The 22070-nt window shown below is 45.9% G+C and overlaps 1 protein-coding gene across 1 annotated transcript in view; it reads right to left on the bottom strand.

Annotated features, from left to right (window-relative positions):
* Positions 1-2227: 2227 nt before the first annotated feature.
* Positions 2228-22070, bottom strand: part of LOC127292588 (protein REVEILLE 6-like) — a 42437-nt gene continuing 22594 nt past the window's right edge. The window contains exon 3 of the mRNA XM_051322014.2: positions 2228-2507. Coding sequence (XP_051177974.1) covers positions 2463-2507 — 45 coding nt within the window. The 3' untranslated portion in view covers positions 2228-2462. The remainder of the gene's footprint in view (positions 2508-22070) is intronic.

Here is a 22070-nt window from a genome sequence, read left to right as displayed (position 1 = left end):
CATGGAACATAAGAAATTATGGATACGTTTGAGACGTATCAGTGGCGCACCGAGAAGTGGTGCGCCACTGGTAAGTCTGTGGGAGGGGGTGGGTCTGGCATAGCCATAATGGTGGCGCACTGCTGATCAGGTGCGCCACTGGTAACATGACTAGTAGTGGAGCACCTCTTTCTGGTGCGCCACTGCTAGTGATCTTACGGCTAGGCCTTTTTCTAGTAGTGTATCACCGCCCTACATGGAGCAGCTTCTGAACACCAAGTACAAGCTCAAGAACAATGGCCCCCGGGTTAAGATTTGCTTGTACATGGGCCAGCGTTGTGAGTGGAAGGTGAAGCTGTAGTGTACAGGCTAGCGCGTCAGCTTCATCAAGTCCTGAATCGAGTTCGCCGCCAAGCTTCTACTCCGCGTCGACAACACGATCGTCTTCACCCCTCAGGACGACGGCTTCAAGGTCGACGTCTTCAGGAAGGAGACATCCCGCTCCAGCATCTTCGGCTGCAAGAGGCACCGCAAGGGCCCTTATACTGATCCTCGCTGTTAAGGTGCTGCTGCTTGATCGTTGTCTCTGTTTATGTCTGATCCTCGTCGTCAGTAGTTGTGCTGGCCTCTAGGAGGCTGGTAAACACTTTCTTTTGTGCATATGTGACTGTCATGTTGGCCTCTAGAGGCTGTTGAACAATGTTTTTGGACTTGGGTAGTTTGTCCCCAGGTTTAGGTATGCGTCTTACCACTCTGACGCTAGATTAGGTACTCTGTTATGTGACTGTTTGCTGTGATAATGATCGTGTTTCAGCTGTTTTCTATGCCATTATGTGATGGTAGGGTCACCATATTTGAATGTGGTGAGGAGAAGGTTTTGCCAGGGTGCCCAAAATGTCAACCAAACACATGTGATGTGGCTGAATAAACATGGAGCGTTGTATCTAGGCATCCAAACAATCTGCACTTGTGTTTGGGCTGATGCTACCAAACGATGGGCCAAAAGTGTCCCGTGGCCGATCGCGACGCGCAGGGGCGCCCGTCTCATTGGTGCAGGATTCTGGCTCAGCCTACCTAACGCGCCCGTTGTGTGTCCGAGCGTACACCGAAAAACACGGCGGTTGCAAAGTCTGGCCATATTTTCTGTCATCGAACTACTAAGACTGAGTAACTTCACTGGTAACTAAGTGTCTAACTCAATAAATTTGCTTAGACTACCTACAATGGAAGTATCATAGCTAATATCATTCATCACATGCATGCAAAAAACTGATGTGTCACATCAATAAATGAAGAAATAGATGGTAGTAGTATCATAAGTAGATATTATATCATAGCACGTAAAACTAGAAAAATTAATGTCAAACCAATCTTGTACACACTTTTGCATTGAGATTCTACGAATCACTAAATATAATTAACCTATGATACTACTACATAATACCATTAATACTATGTATTGTGAAGATAGTATCACACACTAGTACCATATGCATGATACTATTATATGATACTCCCCATTGTGACTAGTCTTATGTGGTAGTGAGTTAATGAGGAGAGAGGAGGATAGAGTAACATAGCTAATTACTATAACATCATATTTTTCAAGATACAATGAGTTTACAAGCTAATTAATAAAGACATATACTCCTTACAGTAGTAACATAGAGTAGTAACATGTGCATCTTACTAATCTATGTTACTTCCCACTATAACTAGTCTAAGAAGTTGGAAAGATGCCCTTACCCAGGATCAAATCTCCTTTTAATCATCTAATAATCATATAAAAGTAGTGCTTTTAATAAATTTGGTTAGGTTGGTAGCCTTTTTTTTTGTTTGCTTATGCCTCAATGGAGATAGCATAATCTTTAATAAATAATCTTCTGTCTTTCCATTGACGAAGAGATTTCCTTCTCAACGTCAATGATAATGTTAGAAGATTAAATTTTTCTTGGTATGGCCTTCGCTTTGCCGAATCAATTTTAGACTTTGTATCATGATTTCTCTAAGATTGCCTTGCAATATTTGTCTTGGCAGCTACGTTTTTGATAATGGTGATTCGTATTTTTGGGTGGTCAGTCTATTCAGATATTTTTCTCGTAAGTAATTATCGTAGGTTCTATAAATCAAGACATATTTTAGACTACATTTTATCTAGATCCGCAACAACTATTTAGAGCCGGAGGGAGTATACACAACTGAATAGTAAAAATGGTAACTTCTCAAACAATTCGGACACTGCAAAAAATTCTCAAAAGGTTTGGTTTACACCAATTCAGATTCCTTTTTATAGGAGCATGGCCACTTTTTACACAAAGAATTAGTTTTCTACATAAAATGAACCAATTCAATTCAATGAAACTAGAAACCTATTATTTCCTAGGAAATTGTTTTCCACATGTTAAACTCTAGAGCCCCACAACTGCTAGTACATCCAGTTCTCTCTGACGGCGAGACACCATGCCATCGGCAAGTCCTAACTCCTAAGCACAAAGGTTCGCTTCCAGATTCCGTAGCACCAGCACGATCTGCTCAAATCAAACACGAGAGAAGACAAGTTAGATGAGACCTAATTAAACCGAACACATATGATAGGACCACTGGATCAGCAAAGGTGATGGTAGAATGTGGCAACGTGGGAGCAGCCGGAGCGCTTACCGTGTCCACGACGAGGGGATCCACGCCGTGCAGCTGCAGCCTCTGAAGATGCGCCTCCACCGGGACAGCCGCGTCGGAGGCGGCGAAGACGTCGCCGACGAACCGGTAGACCTGGGCTGGGCGAAGCGCAGGTCGTGGGGAGACAACGGGAGCTCGATGGTTTCTTCGTCCAGGGAAGCGCTCCCGTGATCCGGCCATGCTCCGGCTTGCGCGTCGTGTTGAATGTCAGGGACGCAAGGTTCACGAGACGCGTACGCCCAGTCCATGTTCGGCACTAACATGTCGGTGTCGAGATGGAGCGGCGGCGGCTGGTTGCGGAGGAGGGCTGCGCGGCGAGGGTGGAGCGGTGGCGGGAGACAGGCCCCGAGGCCGAGCTTCTCCGCCTTGAGGAAGTGCTTCTGGGCGTGGCTGCGGATCTGCACGCTCGTCTTCGTCGACACGAACGCCTCGATCATCTTCCAGTCGCGACCGAACCTGCAGCCGGAACAAGAAAATGTGGTCTCGTCAGTTCGGAGTTCCGAGCAAGTGCGAGCAGAGCAGGTGAGAGTGTGAGACAAGGGAAGACGGCGACTCACAGGTAGAGGGCGTGGAGGAAACGCTCGTGCTCCTCGTCGGTCCACCTCTCCCGTGGCCGCGTGATCGTGTACGGCTTCCGGAGCTTGTTCTTCTTCTCTGCTGCCGGGAACGGCGCCGGTGGCATCCTGACGCCTCTCATTGTCGCTGCCATCGTCTCTCTCTTGCAGGAGCAGAGCTGAGGATCTCTCTCGCAGGACCAGAACTGATGAGCTCTCTGACAGTACAGGATGTCAGTGAAGTGATGAAGAGCCTATAGAGTGATGAGGCGTTAGACTACAGTGAAGTGATGAATCACGGAGGTAGCCGCTTATATGTAGTGTTCGGTCGACAGCCGGAGACGCCAGAACCGAAGCCGTGTGAGGCGTGCAGAACGTGCAATATGTCTTTGCAAACCGGCACTGGTGGAAAAAAGGGCTTTGGTCGCGGTTGGCAACTGCCATTAGTCGCGGTGGCCCAACCGCGACCAAAGCAGCGCGACTAAAGGCCCCCCCCTTTAGTCGCGGTTCCTTACGAACCGCGACTAAAGGCCCGTCCACGTGGGTCGCAGGCGAGCGCCAGGGCGGAGGACCTTTAGTCGCGGTTCTTCTGGCCAACCGCGACTAAAGGCCTCCGCAGGGTTTAGGGTTTTAGCCCCCCTCCCCCTAAATCTGGTTTCTTTTTAATTTGTATTGTTTTATTTCTTTTGGGTTTTAATTTTGAAGGAGTTTCACATATTCTACGGTACTGTATACATACATGCATATGAATGTACAATTTCAAACAAATTTGAAATTAGAACCAAAAAGAATTCAAGAGGAATATACAATATATATTCAATATCGGATGACCATATACAATATATATTCAATATCGGATGACCATATACAATTTTGAACAAGTTAGTTACAAATTCTGGTGCATATAAAGTTCTACGTCATCGTAATAGTGTTCTCCTCTAGGATCGATGACTTCCCTCGCCAACCATCCAGCTAGTTCCTCTTGAAGTGGTCGGAAGCGAGCTTCTGGACTAAGCGTCTTCCGGAGGTTATTCCTCAGGATGTTGTTCTCACACGTCTGGTCCCGCTCATTGCAGTATCTCCGGATCCTCTCACAAACATAGTATCCACATAGATTGGTCCCCGGTGGCTGAATATCCCCGCCGTCCGCACCGCCATATTAAAATGTAGCTCCTTTTTGAATTCACCGACCTTGGTATCTACGAACCGTCTCCAAACCCTACGAGGCAAAGAAAATTAAATAAACAAGAGAGTTATTAATTAGTTACTTGATATTAGGAAATGATGAACGAAATAGGCCGATCGATATAGAGCGCAAATGAATGAAAATAATTACTTTTGCATCATTTTTCTCATGTCGCCCCAAATCGCCGGATCCATATTCAGAGAGTCGTGGACGAGAACTGAGGAGGTCTGAACTTTAATTACCATAAGAATCCAGTGGAACCTGCGGACACGATACATGCACAGTCATGCATAACTCATCGATTAGCCACATACCATAAACAAAAGAGAATGTGCTCAAGACAGAAACACTCACCCAAAATGGTAAGGAAATAGAATATCACTTTTCTGTTGCTGTTTTCTAATAAACCGCCACAGGTCATCCTCCACGTCGGCGGGGTGGTGTTCTAACACATATGAATTAACGATGTGTGGGTCAATGAACCCAACATCATGGATGTTCCTTATTCGCATTTCCCGCTTCTTCATTCTCGCATAATATATAGCGTACACAACAAGATAGTTAGGACAATATATATATATATATATATATATATATATATATATATATATATATATATATATATATATATATAGTGCAGGCCGGCAATGAACGAGATGGGGTAGAAATTAATAAATCACTTACGTAACGTAGCAACCGATGATAGATTTGTCGAGGTCGCGCAGATTGAACAGTGGAACAATTCACTCAGAGGAATTTGTACCCAGTAATGTTTGAAGTGATGCTCATATCTAACTTCCGCATAGATATACTCTTTGGCGTTTTTATGTTTTATGTAACCCTTGTACCAATTTAGCAGACCTAGCATTTGTCGAGGTAGATCCTCTTCCTGCGCAGGCTCGACGAGAGGGCCATTCTTCACATATGTAAATACTACGTCCTTCATTGGCGCCTCATCAAGGCCTATCAGTGCACGAAGAGTGATACCTAACTCGGCCGCTTTTTCTCTGGCACTCGTTACATTCAATCCATGTGCTGCCGCAGCTGCTATGATATCGGGCATCCGGATCGGCGGCTTGCACTATGAGCGGGGCGATCGATTGTTTACTTTGTTCCCCGAGCTGGGCAACTTCTTTCCCCCTTTCTAATTTTGACTCGGCCTCGTCCTTCAAGGCTTTCTTCTCCGCCAACTCTTTCCTGTTCTTGAACGCGAGTGCTTGCCTACGAAGTTCACGTAAATAGTCGTCAGGCAGATTCTTCGCGGCTTGGGACGGTGTGTTCAAAAATGACTTAGCCCACTGCTTTTCCTTGTCGAATATACCGGCTTGGGCTCGCCCTCTATTTTCTTCTTGACGCTCGCCTTCCATTTCTCTAAATCAGCAGCCGCGCCGCCTCGACTTCCTCGGCACTACTTTCCCAAGACCTCCTGAGGAGAGGCTTGATGATACCTCCGGTACCTTTGTTTTCTTAGGTACGTAAGGGTCCGGGTTAATAACCCAGGACTGCTTCTGCTTCTTCGCCGGAGGTGGATTGGGGGGCGGTACCGGTGTCTGATCACCCGCCGGACGAGGACTGGGGGGCGGCGTCGGCTGACGTGAATGAGGTGTATTAGGTGAAGCACCACCGCCACCGTCACCGCCACCGCCACCGTCACCGCCACCGCCACCGCCACCGTCACCGCCACCGCCACCACCACCACCGTACGGGGTGGACTTGTTGGCGCCTCGCTCAGAAACTTGATAAATTTCTTCTGCCATAGAATGAACTGGCGCTTGACATCTCCAAGTCTTTTCACCCCTTCAGGTGTAGCAATGTCAATGTCCAGGTCCTCAAACCCTTGGACTATCTCCTCCACCGTCACACGAGCATAGCCATCTTGAATGGGGTTGTTGTGGTGGAGTGCTCCAGGTGGTAAAGCACTGCCGATGGCTACCTTCATGGACATGTTCCCGATAGGATAATACAGATGACATGCTTTCATCTCCTTTATATCGTCCACGGGGTAGCGAGGAGGCTCCGGTGCAGTAATTTCGACCACCAGAGGCTCCGGTGCAGTAATTTCTATCGTCGGTGCACCAGCCGGTGAGGCCTCCGTGGAAGCCACGCTGCTTCTTCTCCGCTGCTGGCTTCCGAGATCCATTGGATGATCTTCAGCATGCTGCGCCCGAGCTGCATCTCTTTCGGCGACTAGTACACTCACGGTTTTCTTCATCACATCCATTTCCGTTACCAACTTCGCCACAACATCTGCATCCCGATCTAACTTTCTCTTACGGCTTCTGTAACCGTACGGGTCATCGTTCTGGGGGAACCCTACTTTCCACGGAATGGGCCCCATGCCTCGTATACGTCCTCCGTGTTCAGGATTCCCGAGGGCTTTTGTCAGGGCGTCGTTCTCTCTGTTGAACCTGATCCTCCCCTCTTGAGCCTCCCTCATTGCCTCAATAAGCTTTTTGGTGGGTGTAATTATTTTGCCCTGGTAAACACACTCCCCTGTCTCCGGGTTCAGCGATCCCCCATGCCCGTACCACCAGCTTTTGGCCCTTGGGTCCCATCCCTCCGTACCTGGACGGATTCCTCGCGCCCTCAGCTCGTTCTCCATCTTCTCCCACTTAGGCTGCCAAAAGCGATACCCTCCTGGCCCCATTTTATAATTGTACTCCTTCTTGGCCGCATTTTCCTTATTTTTTTTCGATAGTTCAAGGAACTGCTCCGATTTCTTTTACTTCACAAATTCTGGCCAATCATGTTGCAGTTTCTCATATTGTCCTTTGAAATTCGGAGTTTTGCCCTGGTTGACAAAGTCATGGGCTAGATTTTGCTTGTATTTCCGGAATGCGTTGGCCATCTTAGAAAGAGCGAACTGTTTGACTAGCTTGCGCCTCTCCTTGTTTTCCGCAATCTTGTTACCCTCCTCATCGTATTTGCGGTATTTCGGAGGTAGAACGAAATGTTCCATAAGCTTGTTGAAGCAATCTTTTTTTTCTCTCTTATCGACAAAAGTGAAACCAACACGTGCCTTCTTTGGCTCATTCCACTCCTGGCGGGTGATCGAGACGTTGTCTCTAACAACGGCTCCGCATTGGCTGACAAACTTGGTGGCGTTCTTGCTGGGCTCCAGCGGCCTGCCGGTTGCTTCGTCGACAACATCGATGGTGCATGTTTCTCCTGGTTTCATCGTCTTGGTTGCGCCACGCTTCGACGACGTACTCGATTTTTTCGACGATCCGGCCGAGGGCTAAAATAAGAAAGAGAGTCGCGCGCGTTAGTACACACACATTTATTCAAATCAGTTAGTTTGTATCACCAGACGCTCAATATGTATATATATATACCTCGGCGCCGGAGGTGGTTGCTACTTCCAATTGAAGATCGTCGTTTATCGACGTTTCTTCGGCATCATCTGCTTGCTGACGGCGCCCTTCATCTTCACACTCAAGGTTCAGATAAGAAGAGATATCATCTTCTTCTTCTCCGGTCGGCACATATAGAATATCGCCTTTTATGATGCCGAACATATGGTCTTCAGCGTCCGGATCATAGTTGTCCAGAATCGGGTCAGCTCTATCGTCCGCCATATGTCAGTCCTGAAAACATGTAGTCAAAACAAATTAATTAAGTGAAGAAGGGGCGGTGGCGTTGGCGAAAGGGCGGTGGCAAAAAGGAGGGGGCCGGCGAGCTGGAAGGGGTGGGAGAGGGTGTCGCGGAAGAGCGCGAGACGGGGCGGTAGACGACAGCGTCACGGAGAGGGAGGCGAGGACAACACACACATAACCCTCGCCGACCCCTGATCTCGATCCCAAAAAAAACACCGCGCGTATGCGGAGGGGGCGACGAGGGGCTCGCTCCCCCTCGCATACGCGCGCGGTGGCGGTGGTGAAAGGGCGGTGGCGAAAGGGCGGTGGCGGTGCCGAGGCTACTATTTATGGACGGATCATAGCATAGGTCGGTGCGGGGTGCGTGGGGCCTACGCGTGAGGTCTGAATACGAACACTAGTTCGACTCGGAGTTGTGTGGATTCTCGACCCGGTTCCGTTTGTTTCTGTTTCTACTTCTCCGGAACTGCCACGGCTAGATGGACTTACCAAGATTCATGGAGTTGCTCAATGAAAAATAAATACGGGGCTAAGTTAAAAAAACAAAGAAACTCTCTTGGAAAAAAAGAGTTGTAGTTCAAAATGCATTTGATATATAGTCCAAAAACTAGTACAATTCCAACAATTGAGGAAACGAAATTATCGAAGCATATTTAGTTGCGAAATATTTTGGCTTTCTCATCGGAACAAAGACAATGCTGAAAATGTATATTGATTTGGGCTTCCATTCATGAGCGTCAACTTTTAAAATTTTAGAAATGCCGTGTTAAAATGATGCCATCCACAGTTTTAGAAATGCCGTGTTAAAAACTTAGTATATCAAAAAAAAATTTAAAAACTCATTAGTTACATTTTTAATTAAAAAAATTTAGTTACAAATTTAAAAAAACAAAAAAAAACAAAAAAAAGTGTGATGGCCAGGCGCCCTGGCCCTTCTCTCGTTCCTCTCTCGTTCTTTGTCTCTCTCATCTGCAGCGACGACGACACGTACGGCAGCCCGCGGCAAGCGGCGGCGAGGGCGGCAGCGGCGGCGCGCGGACGGCCGGGATCGAGGCGCGACAGCGGCGGCGCGGCAATCTGAGACGAGCGCGCGCGCGCAGGTCCTTACGGCCGGCGCCGTTGTCGTCGAGCGGTGGTGAACAGCGGCGGCGGCGCGGCACGTACCCGACGGTTACGACGAGGCGCGGCGGTTGGCGGCGCGGCGTGGCGAGAGAAGCACGGCAGAGGCGCGGCGACGGCGCGGCGACAATGTAGAGGCGCGGCGACGGCGCGGTAGAGGGCTCCGGTGCGCCTGCAGAGGCGGTTGGATCGGCGGAGAAGACGAGTGTGCCGCGCCGTTCGTGCCCGCGCGTATATAAAGGACCCCCTTTAGTCGCGGGCCGGGAGGCGACCCGCGACTAAAGGGTACCTTTAGTCGCGGTTGGCCACATACCACCGCGACTAAAGGCTTTTTTTCGCCGGGTTTTCCGTTCACACAAGAAGACCTTTAGTCGCGGTTGGCGAGGCCAACCGCGACTAAAGGTATTTTTCAAATTACTTTTTGTTTTTCAAAATGTTAAAAATACAGAAAAACTCAGAAAAATAAAACTAATTCATTTCAAAATCATAAAATACAAATAATATATCAAAAATTTCAGAAAAATAAAACTAATTCAATTCAAAATGTTTAAAATACATATAATATATCAATAAACTCAGAAAAATAAAACTAATTCATTTCAAAATCATAAAATACAAATAATATATCAAAAATTTCAGAAAAATAAAACTAATTCAATTCAAAATGTTTAAAATACATATAATATATCAATAAACTCAGAAAAATAAAACTAATTCAATTCAAAATGTTTAAAATACAAATAATATATCAAAAATTTCAGAAAAATAAAACTAATTCAATTCAAAATGTTTAAAATACATATAATATATCAATAAATTCAGAAAAATAAAACTAATTCAAATTCAAAATCATAAAATACAAATAATATATCAAAAATTTCAGAAAAATAAAACTAATTCAATTCAAAATGTTTAAAATACAAATAATATATCAAAAAATTCAGAAAAATAAAACTAATTAAATTCAAAATGTTAAAAATACATATAATATATCAAAAAATTCAGAAAAATAAAACTCGCGGGCCCTCATCTGTCTTCCTGCCCCTCGCTTCCCACCAGTTCTTCCCGGCCACCTCTGTCTTCCCATAAGTTCTCCCCGTCTGTCTTCCCGCAAGTTCTTTCCCGCCTCTTTCTTTCCGCCTCTTTCTTCCCGCCACTTTCTTCCCGCCTCTTTCTTCCCGCCACTTTCTTCCCGCCTCCTGTCTTCCCGCTCCCATTTTTCCCGCCATTTGTCACTACATATATGTAGCCCGGCTTGGCCAGCATTATCACATCTCTACAATCTCTCATCACTCTCTCATGGCTTCCACCGCACCCACTCTAACCTACCAGCAGGTGGAGGAGCTTTGCGCCTCGAACTACCCTTGCCCTCCGGGCTACCGCGTCCCTGCCGGCTGGAGCCTAAGCGCCGGCGGCGTGCTGGTCCCTCCCGTCCCTCAGGGTACTGCGCGCCGGGCGGCCATCACGAACCACTACTACCTCGACCTCACGCCGGAGCAGCGGATGAATCCCCGCTGGCATCCCGATAACCAGCATACTTGGGACGCCTTCTTCATCAATCGGCGTGAGAGGGCGCTCGCTGTATGAGGAGGACGGTCCGCCTCCCCGGAAACTTCCACGAGGCCGGCCGTCGGCTATGGTGGTACGGCCGGACTCTGCAGAGCGTCATGGACTACATCACGGCCGGCGATATCCCCCGCCTGCGCTACCCTCAGTTCGAGCCACGAGCGCCGCCCGACGACAGTGACGACAGCAGCGACGATGACGCCGGCAACTTAGAAGGCGACGACTACCAGTACAATGGCGGCGGCTATGAAGACTACGAGTATGCATATTATACGCATAGGCAGGAGTATGACTAAATCACTCCAAATTTCATGTATGCAGGAGTATGACTTAGTCACTCCAAATTTCCTATATGCAGGAGTATGACTTAGTCACTCCAAATTTCATGTATGCATGCAGGAGTATGACTTAGTCACTCCAAATTTCATGTATCATCAGTGCTATCTCGAGTCAATTGAATCATTCGAAAATGGACACCAAACACATCACGGGTAATATAATTCACATGATTCATTCAACAAAGTTTGGTACAATAAATTATTACACATCATTTCTTCCCTTGTGTCCCTGCTTGCTTACGATTGTGCCGTATCCATGGAGCATCCTCATCATTTAACTTAATGCTTGGGTCGGTGTTCACTTTGAAGGGCGGAATTTCAGCAAACATATTATAATCTTCTGACATGTCTGTCTTGTCCTCCACTCCCACGATGTTTCTTTTCCCTGAAAGAACAATGTGGCGCTTTGGATCATCGAACGATGTACTGATCGTTTTCTTATCTTTCCGTTTCCTCGGTTTGCTACTCATGTCCTTCACATAGAAAACCTGAGCGACATCTTTCGCTAGGACGAATGGTTCGTCAAGATAACCAAGATTGTTGAAATCCACCATTGTCATTCCGTATTGCTGGTCCACCTTTACCCCACCTCCTGTTAGCTTGAACCATTTGCACCGGAACAAAGGGACCCTAAAGGAGGGTCCATAGTCAAGTTCCCATATCTCCTCTATGTAACCATAATATGTGACCTTTTGCCCATTCTCGGTTGCTGCATCAAAGCGGACACCACTGTTTTGGTTGGTGCTCTTTTTATCTTGGGCGATCGTGTAAAATGTATTCCCATTTATCTCGTACCCTTGGAAAGTCGTTATAGTCGAAGATGGTGTCTTGGCCAACATGTACAGCTGATCTACAACCTTATTGTCACTCATTAAATGTTTTCTCAACCAACTGCCGAAAGTCTCCATGTGGGCCTTCCTAATCCAGGATTCAGGCTTCCCAGGGTTGTCCGAGCGTAAAATATTCTTGTGTTTCTCAAAGTACGGAGCCACCAAGCTGGAATTGGTCAGAACTGTGTGGTGTGCTTCAGTCAGAGAATGGCCGTCCATACATATCATTGATTTCCTTCCGATCGTGCCTTTTCCACTTAGTCTCCCCTCGTGCCGCGATTGAGGAAGACCAATCGGCTTAAGGTCAGGAACAAAGTCAACACAAAACTCAATTACCTCCTCATTTCCATAGCCCTTGGCGATGCTTCCTTCTGGCCTAGCACGGTTACGAACATATTTCTTTAATACTCCCATGAACCTCTCGAAGGGGAACATATTGTGTAGAAATACAGGACCGAGAATGGAAATCTCATCGACTAGGTGAACCAGGAGGTGCGTCATAATATTGAAGAAGGATGGCAGGAACACCAACTCGAAACTGACAAGACATTGGTTCACTTCGTTATGTAACCGTGGTAGAACTTCTGGATTGATTACCTTCTGAGAGATTGCATTGAGGAATGCACATAGCTTCACAATGGCTACTCGAACATTTTCCGGCAGGAGCCCCCTCAAAGCAATCGGAAGCAATTGCGTCATAATCACGTGGCAGTCGTGAGACTTCAGGTTTTGGAACTTTTTCTCCGCCATGTTTATTATTCCCTTTATATTGGACGAGAATCCTGACGGGACCTTCATACTGCTCAGGCATTCAAAAAAGATGACCTTCTCTTCTTTGTCAGAGCGTAGCTGGCACGACCTTGAAACCGTTCCGGATGCAGGTCATCAGGGTCTTTCAAACTTTGCTGGTCCTGCCGTGCTTCCTTTGTATCATTTGACTTCCCATACACGCCCAAGAAGCTTAGGATGTTCACGCAAATATTCTTCGTAACGTGCATCACGTCGATTGCAGAGCGGACTTCTAGGACTTTCCAATATTCTAGCTCCCTGAATATAGATTTCTTCTTCCACATGGCTACGTGCCCGTCAGCCTCCTTCGGAACTGATTGTCCGCCAGACCCTTTCCAAAGATGACTTTCAAACCCTTGACCATATCAAATACCTCAGCACCAGTGTGTTCCGCAGGCTTCGGCCGGTGATCTGCCTTGCCGTTGTAATGCTTGCCTTTCTTTCTTACTGGATGACCTTTCGGAAGAAATCGACGATGCCCAAGGTACACGTTCTTCTTACAATTTGGCAAATGTACACTTTCGGCCTCATGTAAGCATGCGTGCATGCATTGTATCCCTTATTTGACAGTCCCGAAAGGTTACTAAGAGCAGGCCAATCGTTGATGGTTACGAAAAGCAACGCTCGTAGGTCAAATTCCTCTTCTTTGTGCTCATCCCACACACGGACACCAGGTCTGCCCCACAGCTGTAAAAGTTCATCAACTAATGGCCTTAGGTACACATCGATGTCGTTGCCGGGTTGCTTCTGACCTTGGATGAGCACCTGGCATCATAATGAACTTCCGCTTCATGCACAACCAAGGAGGAAGGTTGTAGATGCATAGAGTCACGGGCCAGGTGCTATGGCTGGAGCTCTGCTCGCCAAAAGGATTCATGCCATCCGTACTTAGACCAAATCTTATGTTCCTTGCGTCAGCTGCAAAATCTTTGAACTCTCTGTCGATCTTTCTCCATTGCGTTACATATCAGGGGTGTCTCAACTCACAGTCCGACTAACGGTCCTCTTTGTGCCATCGCAACAACTTGGCATGCTCTTTGTTCCCGAACAGACGTTTCAACCGTGGTATTATAGGAGCATACCACATCACCTTGGCGGGAACCCTCTTCCGGGTTTCGGCCCTCAACATCGTCACCGTGGTCATCGCCTCGATCTTATAACGCAATGCAAGGTGCATACCGGGCATTCATTCAAATTCTCGTATTCACCGCGGTAGAGGATGCAAATCGTTGATGCATGCATGTATCTTCGTAACCTCTAAACCTAGAGGGCAGACAACCTTCTTTGCTTCGTACGTAGTGGCGGGCAACTCGTTATTCTTTGGAAACATATTCTTCAACATTTTCAGCAAGTTTTCAAATGCCGAGTCAGCTACACCTGCCTGTGCCTTCCATCTCAAGAAATCCAGCAGTGCAGCCCAGCTTTTTCAGACCATCATCGCATCCGGGGTACAGCGCCTTCCCGTGATCCTCTAACATGCGATCCAAATTCTCCCTCTCTTTTTCAGTTTCGCAGCGTCTCGCGCATCAGCAATGGTCCGACCAAGATCATCAACGGGATCATCACGTGCCTCTTCTTCACCTTCCCCTTCACCTTCCCCTTCACCTTCAGCATCCTCCATGAAAGTATCACCGAAATGAGCAAGATAGCTTTCATCGATGAAATCATCCCCTTCTTCATCTTCTTCCATTATAACCCCTCTTTCTCCATGCTTGGTCCAACAATTATAGCTTGGCATGAAACCGTGCCAAAGCAGGTGCATGTGAACATCTCTTGAGGAAGAGTAACCCTTCTGATTCTTACATTTAACACATGGACAGATAACAAAACCCCCCTGCTTGTTCGCATTAGCCACTACGAGGAAATCTTTCAAACCCGCACTGAACTCGCCGGAGAGTCGGTTACCGTACATCCATTGTCGATTCATCTGCATTATTATAATATAAAATATATAATTAACCATCATGCATTTGTTAAACTAACTAGCTACAAACAATATAAATTAAACAATGAACTACACACACATGCACATTTTATCAACGACACATCAAAGGTTCAAGTTGCTAACCGCGATCGAGGAGGAAAAAATAAATGAGAAAGCTCAAGTGTGGCTCCAACACTTCATATCATGTTTGTTTCATGCTCTTGGGGCATTTCATCAAACACCTTATGTGCATAAGAGGAACCAAAAGCAAACCTAACACCCACTTGTGAAGCTTGTGAAGAGAATGGCACCAAATGGCTAAGTGTTGGCTGCTGGATGGGTATATATAGGGGAGGGGCTTTAGTCCCGGTTGGCCTGGCCAACCGCGACTAAAGGCCTTCGGGCACCTTTAGTCGCGGTTGGCCTGGCCAACCGCGACTAAAGCCCCCCACGTGCACCAGCTGGCCACCGTGCGCCCTGGGCCCAGGCCTTTGGTCGCGGTTCACCACACGAACCGCGACTAAAGGTACCATTAGTCGCGGTTCCTTTACCTTCGCGACTTATGGGGCTTCCCGGAAGCCTGTTTTTCCACCAGTGCGGGCGACAGCAAGACCACACGTGCCCAACGCGTGGGTGGATTAGGCTTTGGGAGCTCCAGCTTTGCTTCACTGTGGTAACGATGGTTAGGCCTGTCGAGAGCGTCGAGTTCGGCCGAACATGAGCACCGTAGGCCGTAGCACTACAGCAGCCATGCCTGTGCCGAACGGGCGCGTGTACCACAAAAGGTCGACAGCGCTGCTGCGATAACCAGCAGGAACTAAGAAGCTTCCGCAAAGAAAGTTCTCAATTCAAGCTTCGAAATCGAATTATTGTAGAGCTCAATGTAATGCTGAACCAAAGGATGTTCTATGGTACAAGCCTCAACTGAATATCGATGCTTTTTTTTTCAAATGGAGCAGGAGCTGTGGGGGCAACTATTTCGCAATGGTAAAATATAGATCAATCGACACCATAGACATCTCGACGACCTTTGTAACCTCGTCAATAATATAAGCAGACAAGCAACACGTAGGGTTTCTCCTTCGGAGGCCTGAAGCTGGGTAAAACCCGTTCCCTGTGTTGTGCTTGTACGTCGTTGAAACCTCTAATAAGCTTCTTCCCCAAAACTCAAGTCCATCATCTATGGGCATTTCCGTGGTTACCCCACGTCACCGGGGCACGGAGGTTGGTCCGCGCAGTCAGCCAGATCGATGGAGGTTGGTGTGTGTGGTGCGGCGTGGAGTGCGGCTGTGCTCCTTCAACCTTGGTGGCTTGCTGGTTGAGAACAATGGGAAGAGGGGAATTTGTGCACGCACGGTCAGGGTGAACCGCGGCCGTCGGGGCTAGAGCAGTGGCTCCTTGGTAACCATGTTCTCCTTCGTGTTTGATCCCAGTGGTGATATCCGGTGTTCTTGAGCATCGGCCACCTAGTCTCCGGCGATCTTACGGGAATTAGTCCCTCCTTTTTGCTTCCTCGGTGCCTCTCCGGTGATGTTGCTGATTCCTGGTGGGTTTCGCCATCTAAATGTAGGTGCAGTCTCCACTGGGTCCTTTATCCGTCTCCGACATACCTCAGTGCTCTCTCGCCTCGCCTCCCAGGGTGGGTGTCAAGGAGGGTAGTGTGGGTGCGCTCCATGCTCTCTGGAGTGGCTGCTTAAGGAAAACCGCGGGCTCAGGCGAAAGCCTTGCCTAGTCGTCTAGTGCCGATGACGATGGCGCTCATGGGCGTCCTTTCCCTTGTTGGAGGCATCCTCGTTGAACCCCGGTCCTTTCCCTTTTTGACCTTGTGCCTCTAGGTGAAAGCTTATGTTAGCGATGTACAATTTACCTTTTCTGTATATCCCCATTCTATAAGGGTTTCCTTCACTTTAGACACATGTAGGCTTTTTGCCCCCATGTGAATGATAGTTGCTCATTCCGAACATGGTACCAGAGCTTAGGTTAGACTCTCCCCTCACATATCAACTCGTGTTGTTCTACGCCGCCGCCGACGAACTTTCCAACCGTGTGCTGCTTCTCCTTATTCCTCAAGTTGTTTCTCATCTTCCTCCCCACGATCTTATCTTATCGTCGCAACTCTACGTACCTCTGATGGCTTCTATATCTCCCAGGAGATGCATATTCAGGATCTCCTCACTCGTGTCGCTCTTGGTAATGAGCGCACCGTGAAGACTCCTATGGAGCTCAATGTGCATCCTTCATGCCAATAATGGTGATCCTCTGCCCAACCTGACGCTCTACCGTCACTTGGTTGGGAGTCTTCTCTACATCGCTCTCACACGTCCAGATATCTCCTATCATGTACACATTCTGAGTCAGTTTATGTCTGCTCCCACCACATTCCACTACATTCACCTTCTCTGTGCCCTATGATATCTTCGTGGCACGATCTCGCGTCGCCTTATTTCCTCGTTCCAGCTTCGTACAACTCCAATCCTACTAAGATGTTACGTGGGATAGTGATCCGTCAGATCGCTGGTCCCTTTCTGCCTACTGTGTTTTTCTTGGTGGTTCCCTCATTGCTTGGAAGACCAATAAACAAACTGCAGTCTCTCGTTCGAGTGTAGAGGGTGAGTTGCGAGCGATGACTCTCTTGATGGCAGAGGTGACTTGGTTATGGTGGTAATTGGAGGACTTTGGTGTTTCTGTTGCCGCACTGACTCCTTGATACGTCTCCGACGTATCGATAATTTCTTATGTTCCATGCCACATTATTGATGTTATCTACATGTTTTATGCACACTTTATGTCATATTCGTGCATTTTCTGGAACTAACCTATTAACAAGATGCCGAAGTGCCAGTTCCTGTTTTCTGCTGTTTTTGGTTTCAGAAATCCTAGTAACGAAATATTCTCGAAATCGGACGAAATCAACGCCCAGGTTCCTATTTTGCCCGGAAGCATCCAGAACACACGAGAACCGCCAGAGAGGGGGCACAGGCCACTGCACCCTAGGCCGGCGCGGCCAAGGGGGGGCCGCGCCCCCCTATAGTGTGGGCCCCCCAGAAGTCCACCGACCTTGCCCTTCCGCCTATTTAAAGCCTCCGTCGCGAAAATCCTGATACGATCGACGAAACCCACAGAAACCTTCCAGAGCCGCCGCCATCGCGAAGCCAAGATCTGGGGGACAGGAGTCTCTGTTCCGGAACGCCGCCGGGACGGGGAAGTGCCCCCGGAAGGTTTCTCCATCGACACCGCTGCCATCTCCACCGCCATCTTCATCAACGCTGCTGTCTCCCATGAGGAGGGAGTAGTTCTCCATCAAGGCTCGGGGCTGTACCGGTAGCTATGTGGTTAATCTCTCTCCTATGTACTTCAATACAATGATCTCATGAGCTGCTTTACATGATTGAGATCCATATGATGAGCTTTGTATCGCTACTAGTTGTGTGCTACTCATGTGATGTTATTAAAGTAGTCTATTCCTCCTGCATGGTGTAAAGGTGACTAGTGTGTGCACCGTGTGGTTCTTGTCGTAGGCTATGATCATGATCTCTTGTAGATTGTGGAGTTAACTATCATTATGATAGTATTGATGTGATATATTCCTCCTTCATAGTGTAATGTGGACAGTGTGTGCACTATGTTAGTTCTTGGTTTATTTTGCAATGATCTATTATGCTCTAAGGTTATTTAAATATGAACATTGAATTGTGGAGCTTGTTAACTCCGGCATTGAGGGTTCGTGTAATCCTACGCAATGTGTTCATCATCCAACAAAAGAGTGTATGTAGCACATATGAGAAAGAGTTATTTATTATGCGATCAATGTTGAGAGTGTCCACTAGTGAAAGTGTAATCCCTAGGCCTTGTTCCTAAATACTGCTATCGCTGCTTGTTTACTGTTTTACTGTGTTACTACTGCTGCGTTACTACTGTTTGTTTACTGTCCTGGGCAAAGCACTTTTCTGGTGTCGTTGCCACTGCTCATATATATTCATACCACCTGTATTTCACTATCTCTTCGCCGAACTAGTGCACCTATTAGGTGTGTTGGGGACACAAGAGACTTCTTGCTTTGTGGTTGCAGGGTTGCATGAGAGGGATATCTTTGACCTCTTCCTCCCTGAGTTCGATAAACCTTGGGTGATCCACTTAAGGGAAAACTTGCTGCTGTTCTACAAACCTCTGCTCTTGGAGGCCCAACACTGTCTACAGGAAAAGGAGGGGGGCGTAGACATCAAGCTATTTTCTGGCGCCGTTGCCGGGGAGGAAAGGTAAAAGGTACTCACACTCCGGATCTCGGCTACTAAGCTATTTTCGCCGTTGTAAGTACTCGAAGCTATTTCCTTTAGATCCTGCAATTGCAACTTTTTGTTTCTTGTTTACACTAGTTAGGCATAATGGAAAACAACAAAAATATGAGAGATCTTTATGAACTTTATCTTGAATTAGGACATGATGTGTTTGAAGAGAGAATTAAAAAAACCCATGGAACTTTATATGCATGCTAATGAGAATGTTATTAATATGAATGCTTTGAACACTATTGTTGCTAATGCTATGGAAAATTCTAAGCTTGGGGAAGCTGGTTTTGATGAGCATGATCTTTTTAGTCCCCCAAGCATTGAGGAGGAAATCTACTTTGATGATACTTTGCCTCCTATTTATGATGATTATAATGATAGTAGTCTTTTGTTGCCGCCTGTTATGGAGGATGAATTTGATTATGATTACAATATGCCTCCTATATTCGATGATGAGAATAATAATGATAGCTACTTTGTTGAATTTGCTCCCGCTATTACTAATAAAATTGATTATGCTTATGTGGAGAGTAATAATTTTATGCATGAGACTCATGATAAGAATGCTTTATGTGATGGTTATATTGTTGAGTTTTCTCATGACACTACTGAAAGTTATTATGAGAGAGGAAAATATGGTGGCAGAAATTTTCATGTTACTAAAACACCTCTCTATATGCTTAAAATCTTGAAGTTGAGCCTGTCTAGTTTTTCTATGCTTGTTGCATTATGCTTCTTGAATTTGTTTATTTACAAGATTCCTTTGCATAGGAAGCATGTTAGACTTAAATGTGTTTTGAATTTGCCTCTTGATGCTCTCTTTTGCTTCAAATACTATTTCTTGCGAGTGCATCATTAAAACTGCTGAGCCCATCTTAATGGCTATAAAGAAAGGAACTTCTTGGGAGATAACCCATGTGTTATTTTGCTACAGTACTTTATTTTATATTTGTGTCTTGGAAGTTGTTTACTACTGTAGCAACCTCTCCTTATCTTAGTTTTGTGTTTTGTTGTGCCAAGTAAAGTCTTTGATAGTAAAGTCAATACTAGATTTGGATTACTGCGCAGAAACAGATTTCTTGCTGTCACGAATCTGGGCCTAATTCTCTGTAGGTAACTCAGAAAATTATGCCAATTTACGTGAGTGATCCTCAGATATGTACGCAACTTTCATTCAATTTGGGCATTTTCATCTGAGCAAGTCTGGTGCCATTTTAAAATTCGTCTTTACGGACTGTTCTGTTTTGACAGATTCTGCCTTTTATTTCGCATTGCTTCTTTCGCTGTGTTGGGTGGATTTCTTTATTCCATTACCTTCCAGTAGCTTTGAGCAATGTCCAGAAGTGTTAAGAATGATTGTGTCACCTCTGAACATGTGAATTTTTATTATGCACTAACCCTCTAATGAGTTTGTTTCGAGTTTGGTGTGAAGGAAGTTTTCAAGGGTCAAGAGAGGAGGATGATATACTATGATCAAGAAGAGTGAAAAGTTTAAGCTTGGGGATGCCCCGGTGGTTCATCCCTGCATATTTCAAGAAGACTCAAGCGTCTAAGCTTGGGGATGCCCAAGGCATCCCCTTCTTCATCGACAAATTATCAGGTTCCTCCCTTGAAACTATATTTTTATTCGGTCACATCTTATGTACTTTACTTGGAGCGTCTGTGTGCTTTTGTTTTTGTTTGTGTTTGAATAAATTGGATTACATCATGCTTGTGTGGGAGAGAGACACGTTCCGCTGGTTCGTATGAACACATGTGTTCTTAGCTCATAATATTCATGGCGAAGTTTCCTCTTCGTTAAATTGTTATATGGTTGGAATTGGAAAATGCTACATGTAGTAATTGCTATAATGTCTTGGGTAATGTGATACTTGGCAATTGTTGTGCTCATGTTTAAGCTCTTGCATCATATACTTTGCACCTATTAGTGAAGAAATACATAGAGCATGCTAAAATTTGGTTTGCATAATTGGTCTCTCTAAGGTCTAGATAATTTCTAGTAAGGTGTTTGAACAACAAGGAAGACGATGTATAGTCTTATAATGCTTGTAATATGTCTTTTATGTGAGTTTTGCTGTACTAGTTCATACTTGTGTTTGTTTCAAATAAACCTTGCTAGCCTAAACCTTGTATCGAGAGGGAATACTTCTCATGCATCCAAAATCCTTGAGCCAACCACTATGCCATTTGTGTCCACCATACCTACCTACTACATGGTATTTCTCCGCCATTCCAAAGTAAATTGCTTGAGTGCTACCTTTAAATTTCCATCATTCGCCTTTGCAATATATAGCTCATGGGACAAAATAGCCTTAAAAACTATTGTGGTATTGAATATGTACTTATGCACTTTATCTCTTATTAAGTTGTTTGTTGTGCGATAACCATGTTCCTGGGGACGCCATCAACTCTTTGTTCAATATCATGTGAGTTGCTATGCATGTTCGTCTTGTCTGAAGTAAGGGCGGTTTTCACAATCAAATGGTTTGAGTATGCATACTGTTAGAGAAGAACATTGGGCCGCTAACTAAAGCCATGAATCATGGTGGAAGTTTCAGTTTGGACATAAAACCTCAATCTCTTATGAGAATATTAACTATTGTTGAATGCTTAAGCATTAAAAGAGGAGTCCATTATCTGTTGTCTATGTTGTCCCGGTATGGGTGTCTAAGTTGAAGAATGATCAAAAGCGAGAAATCCAATGCGAACTTTCTCCTTATACCCTTGTACAGGCGGCATAGAGGTACCCCTTTGTGACACTTGGTTGAAACATATGTTATGCAATGATGATCAGTGTTAACCCAAGCTAATTAGGACAAGGTGCGGGCACTACTAGTATACTATGCATGAGGCTTGCAACTTATAAGATATAATTTACATGATACATATGCTTTATTACTACCGTTGACAAAATTGTTTCTTGTTTTCAAAATCAAAGCTCTAGCACAAATATAGCAATCGATGCTCTCCTCTTTGAAGGACAATTCTTTTACTTTCATTGTTGAGTCAGTTCACCTATTTCTCTCCACCTCAAGAAGCAAACACTTGTGTGAACTGTGCATTGATTCCTACATATTTGCATATTGCACTTATTATATTACTCTATGTTGACAATTATCCATGAGATATACATGTTATAAGTTGAAAGCAACCGCTGAAACTTAATCTTCCTTTGTGTTGCTTCAATACCTTTACTTTGAATTATTGCTTTATGAGTTAACTCTTAT

This window comes from Lolium perenne, chromosome 1 (assembly GCF_019359855.2).
Source record: "Lolium perenne isolate Kyuss_39 chromosome 1, Kyuss_2.0, whole genome shotgun sequence".
NCBI classification, from domain to species: domain Eukaryota; kingdom Viridiplantae; phylum Streptophyta; class Magnoliopsida; order Poales; family Poaceae; genus Lolium; species Lolium perenne.
Note: the sequence above shows the minus strand (reverse complement) of the source record. Positions and strands in the feature narration are given on the sequence as shown.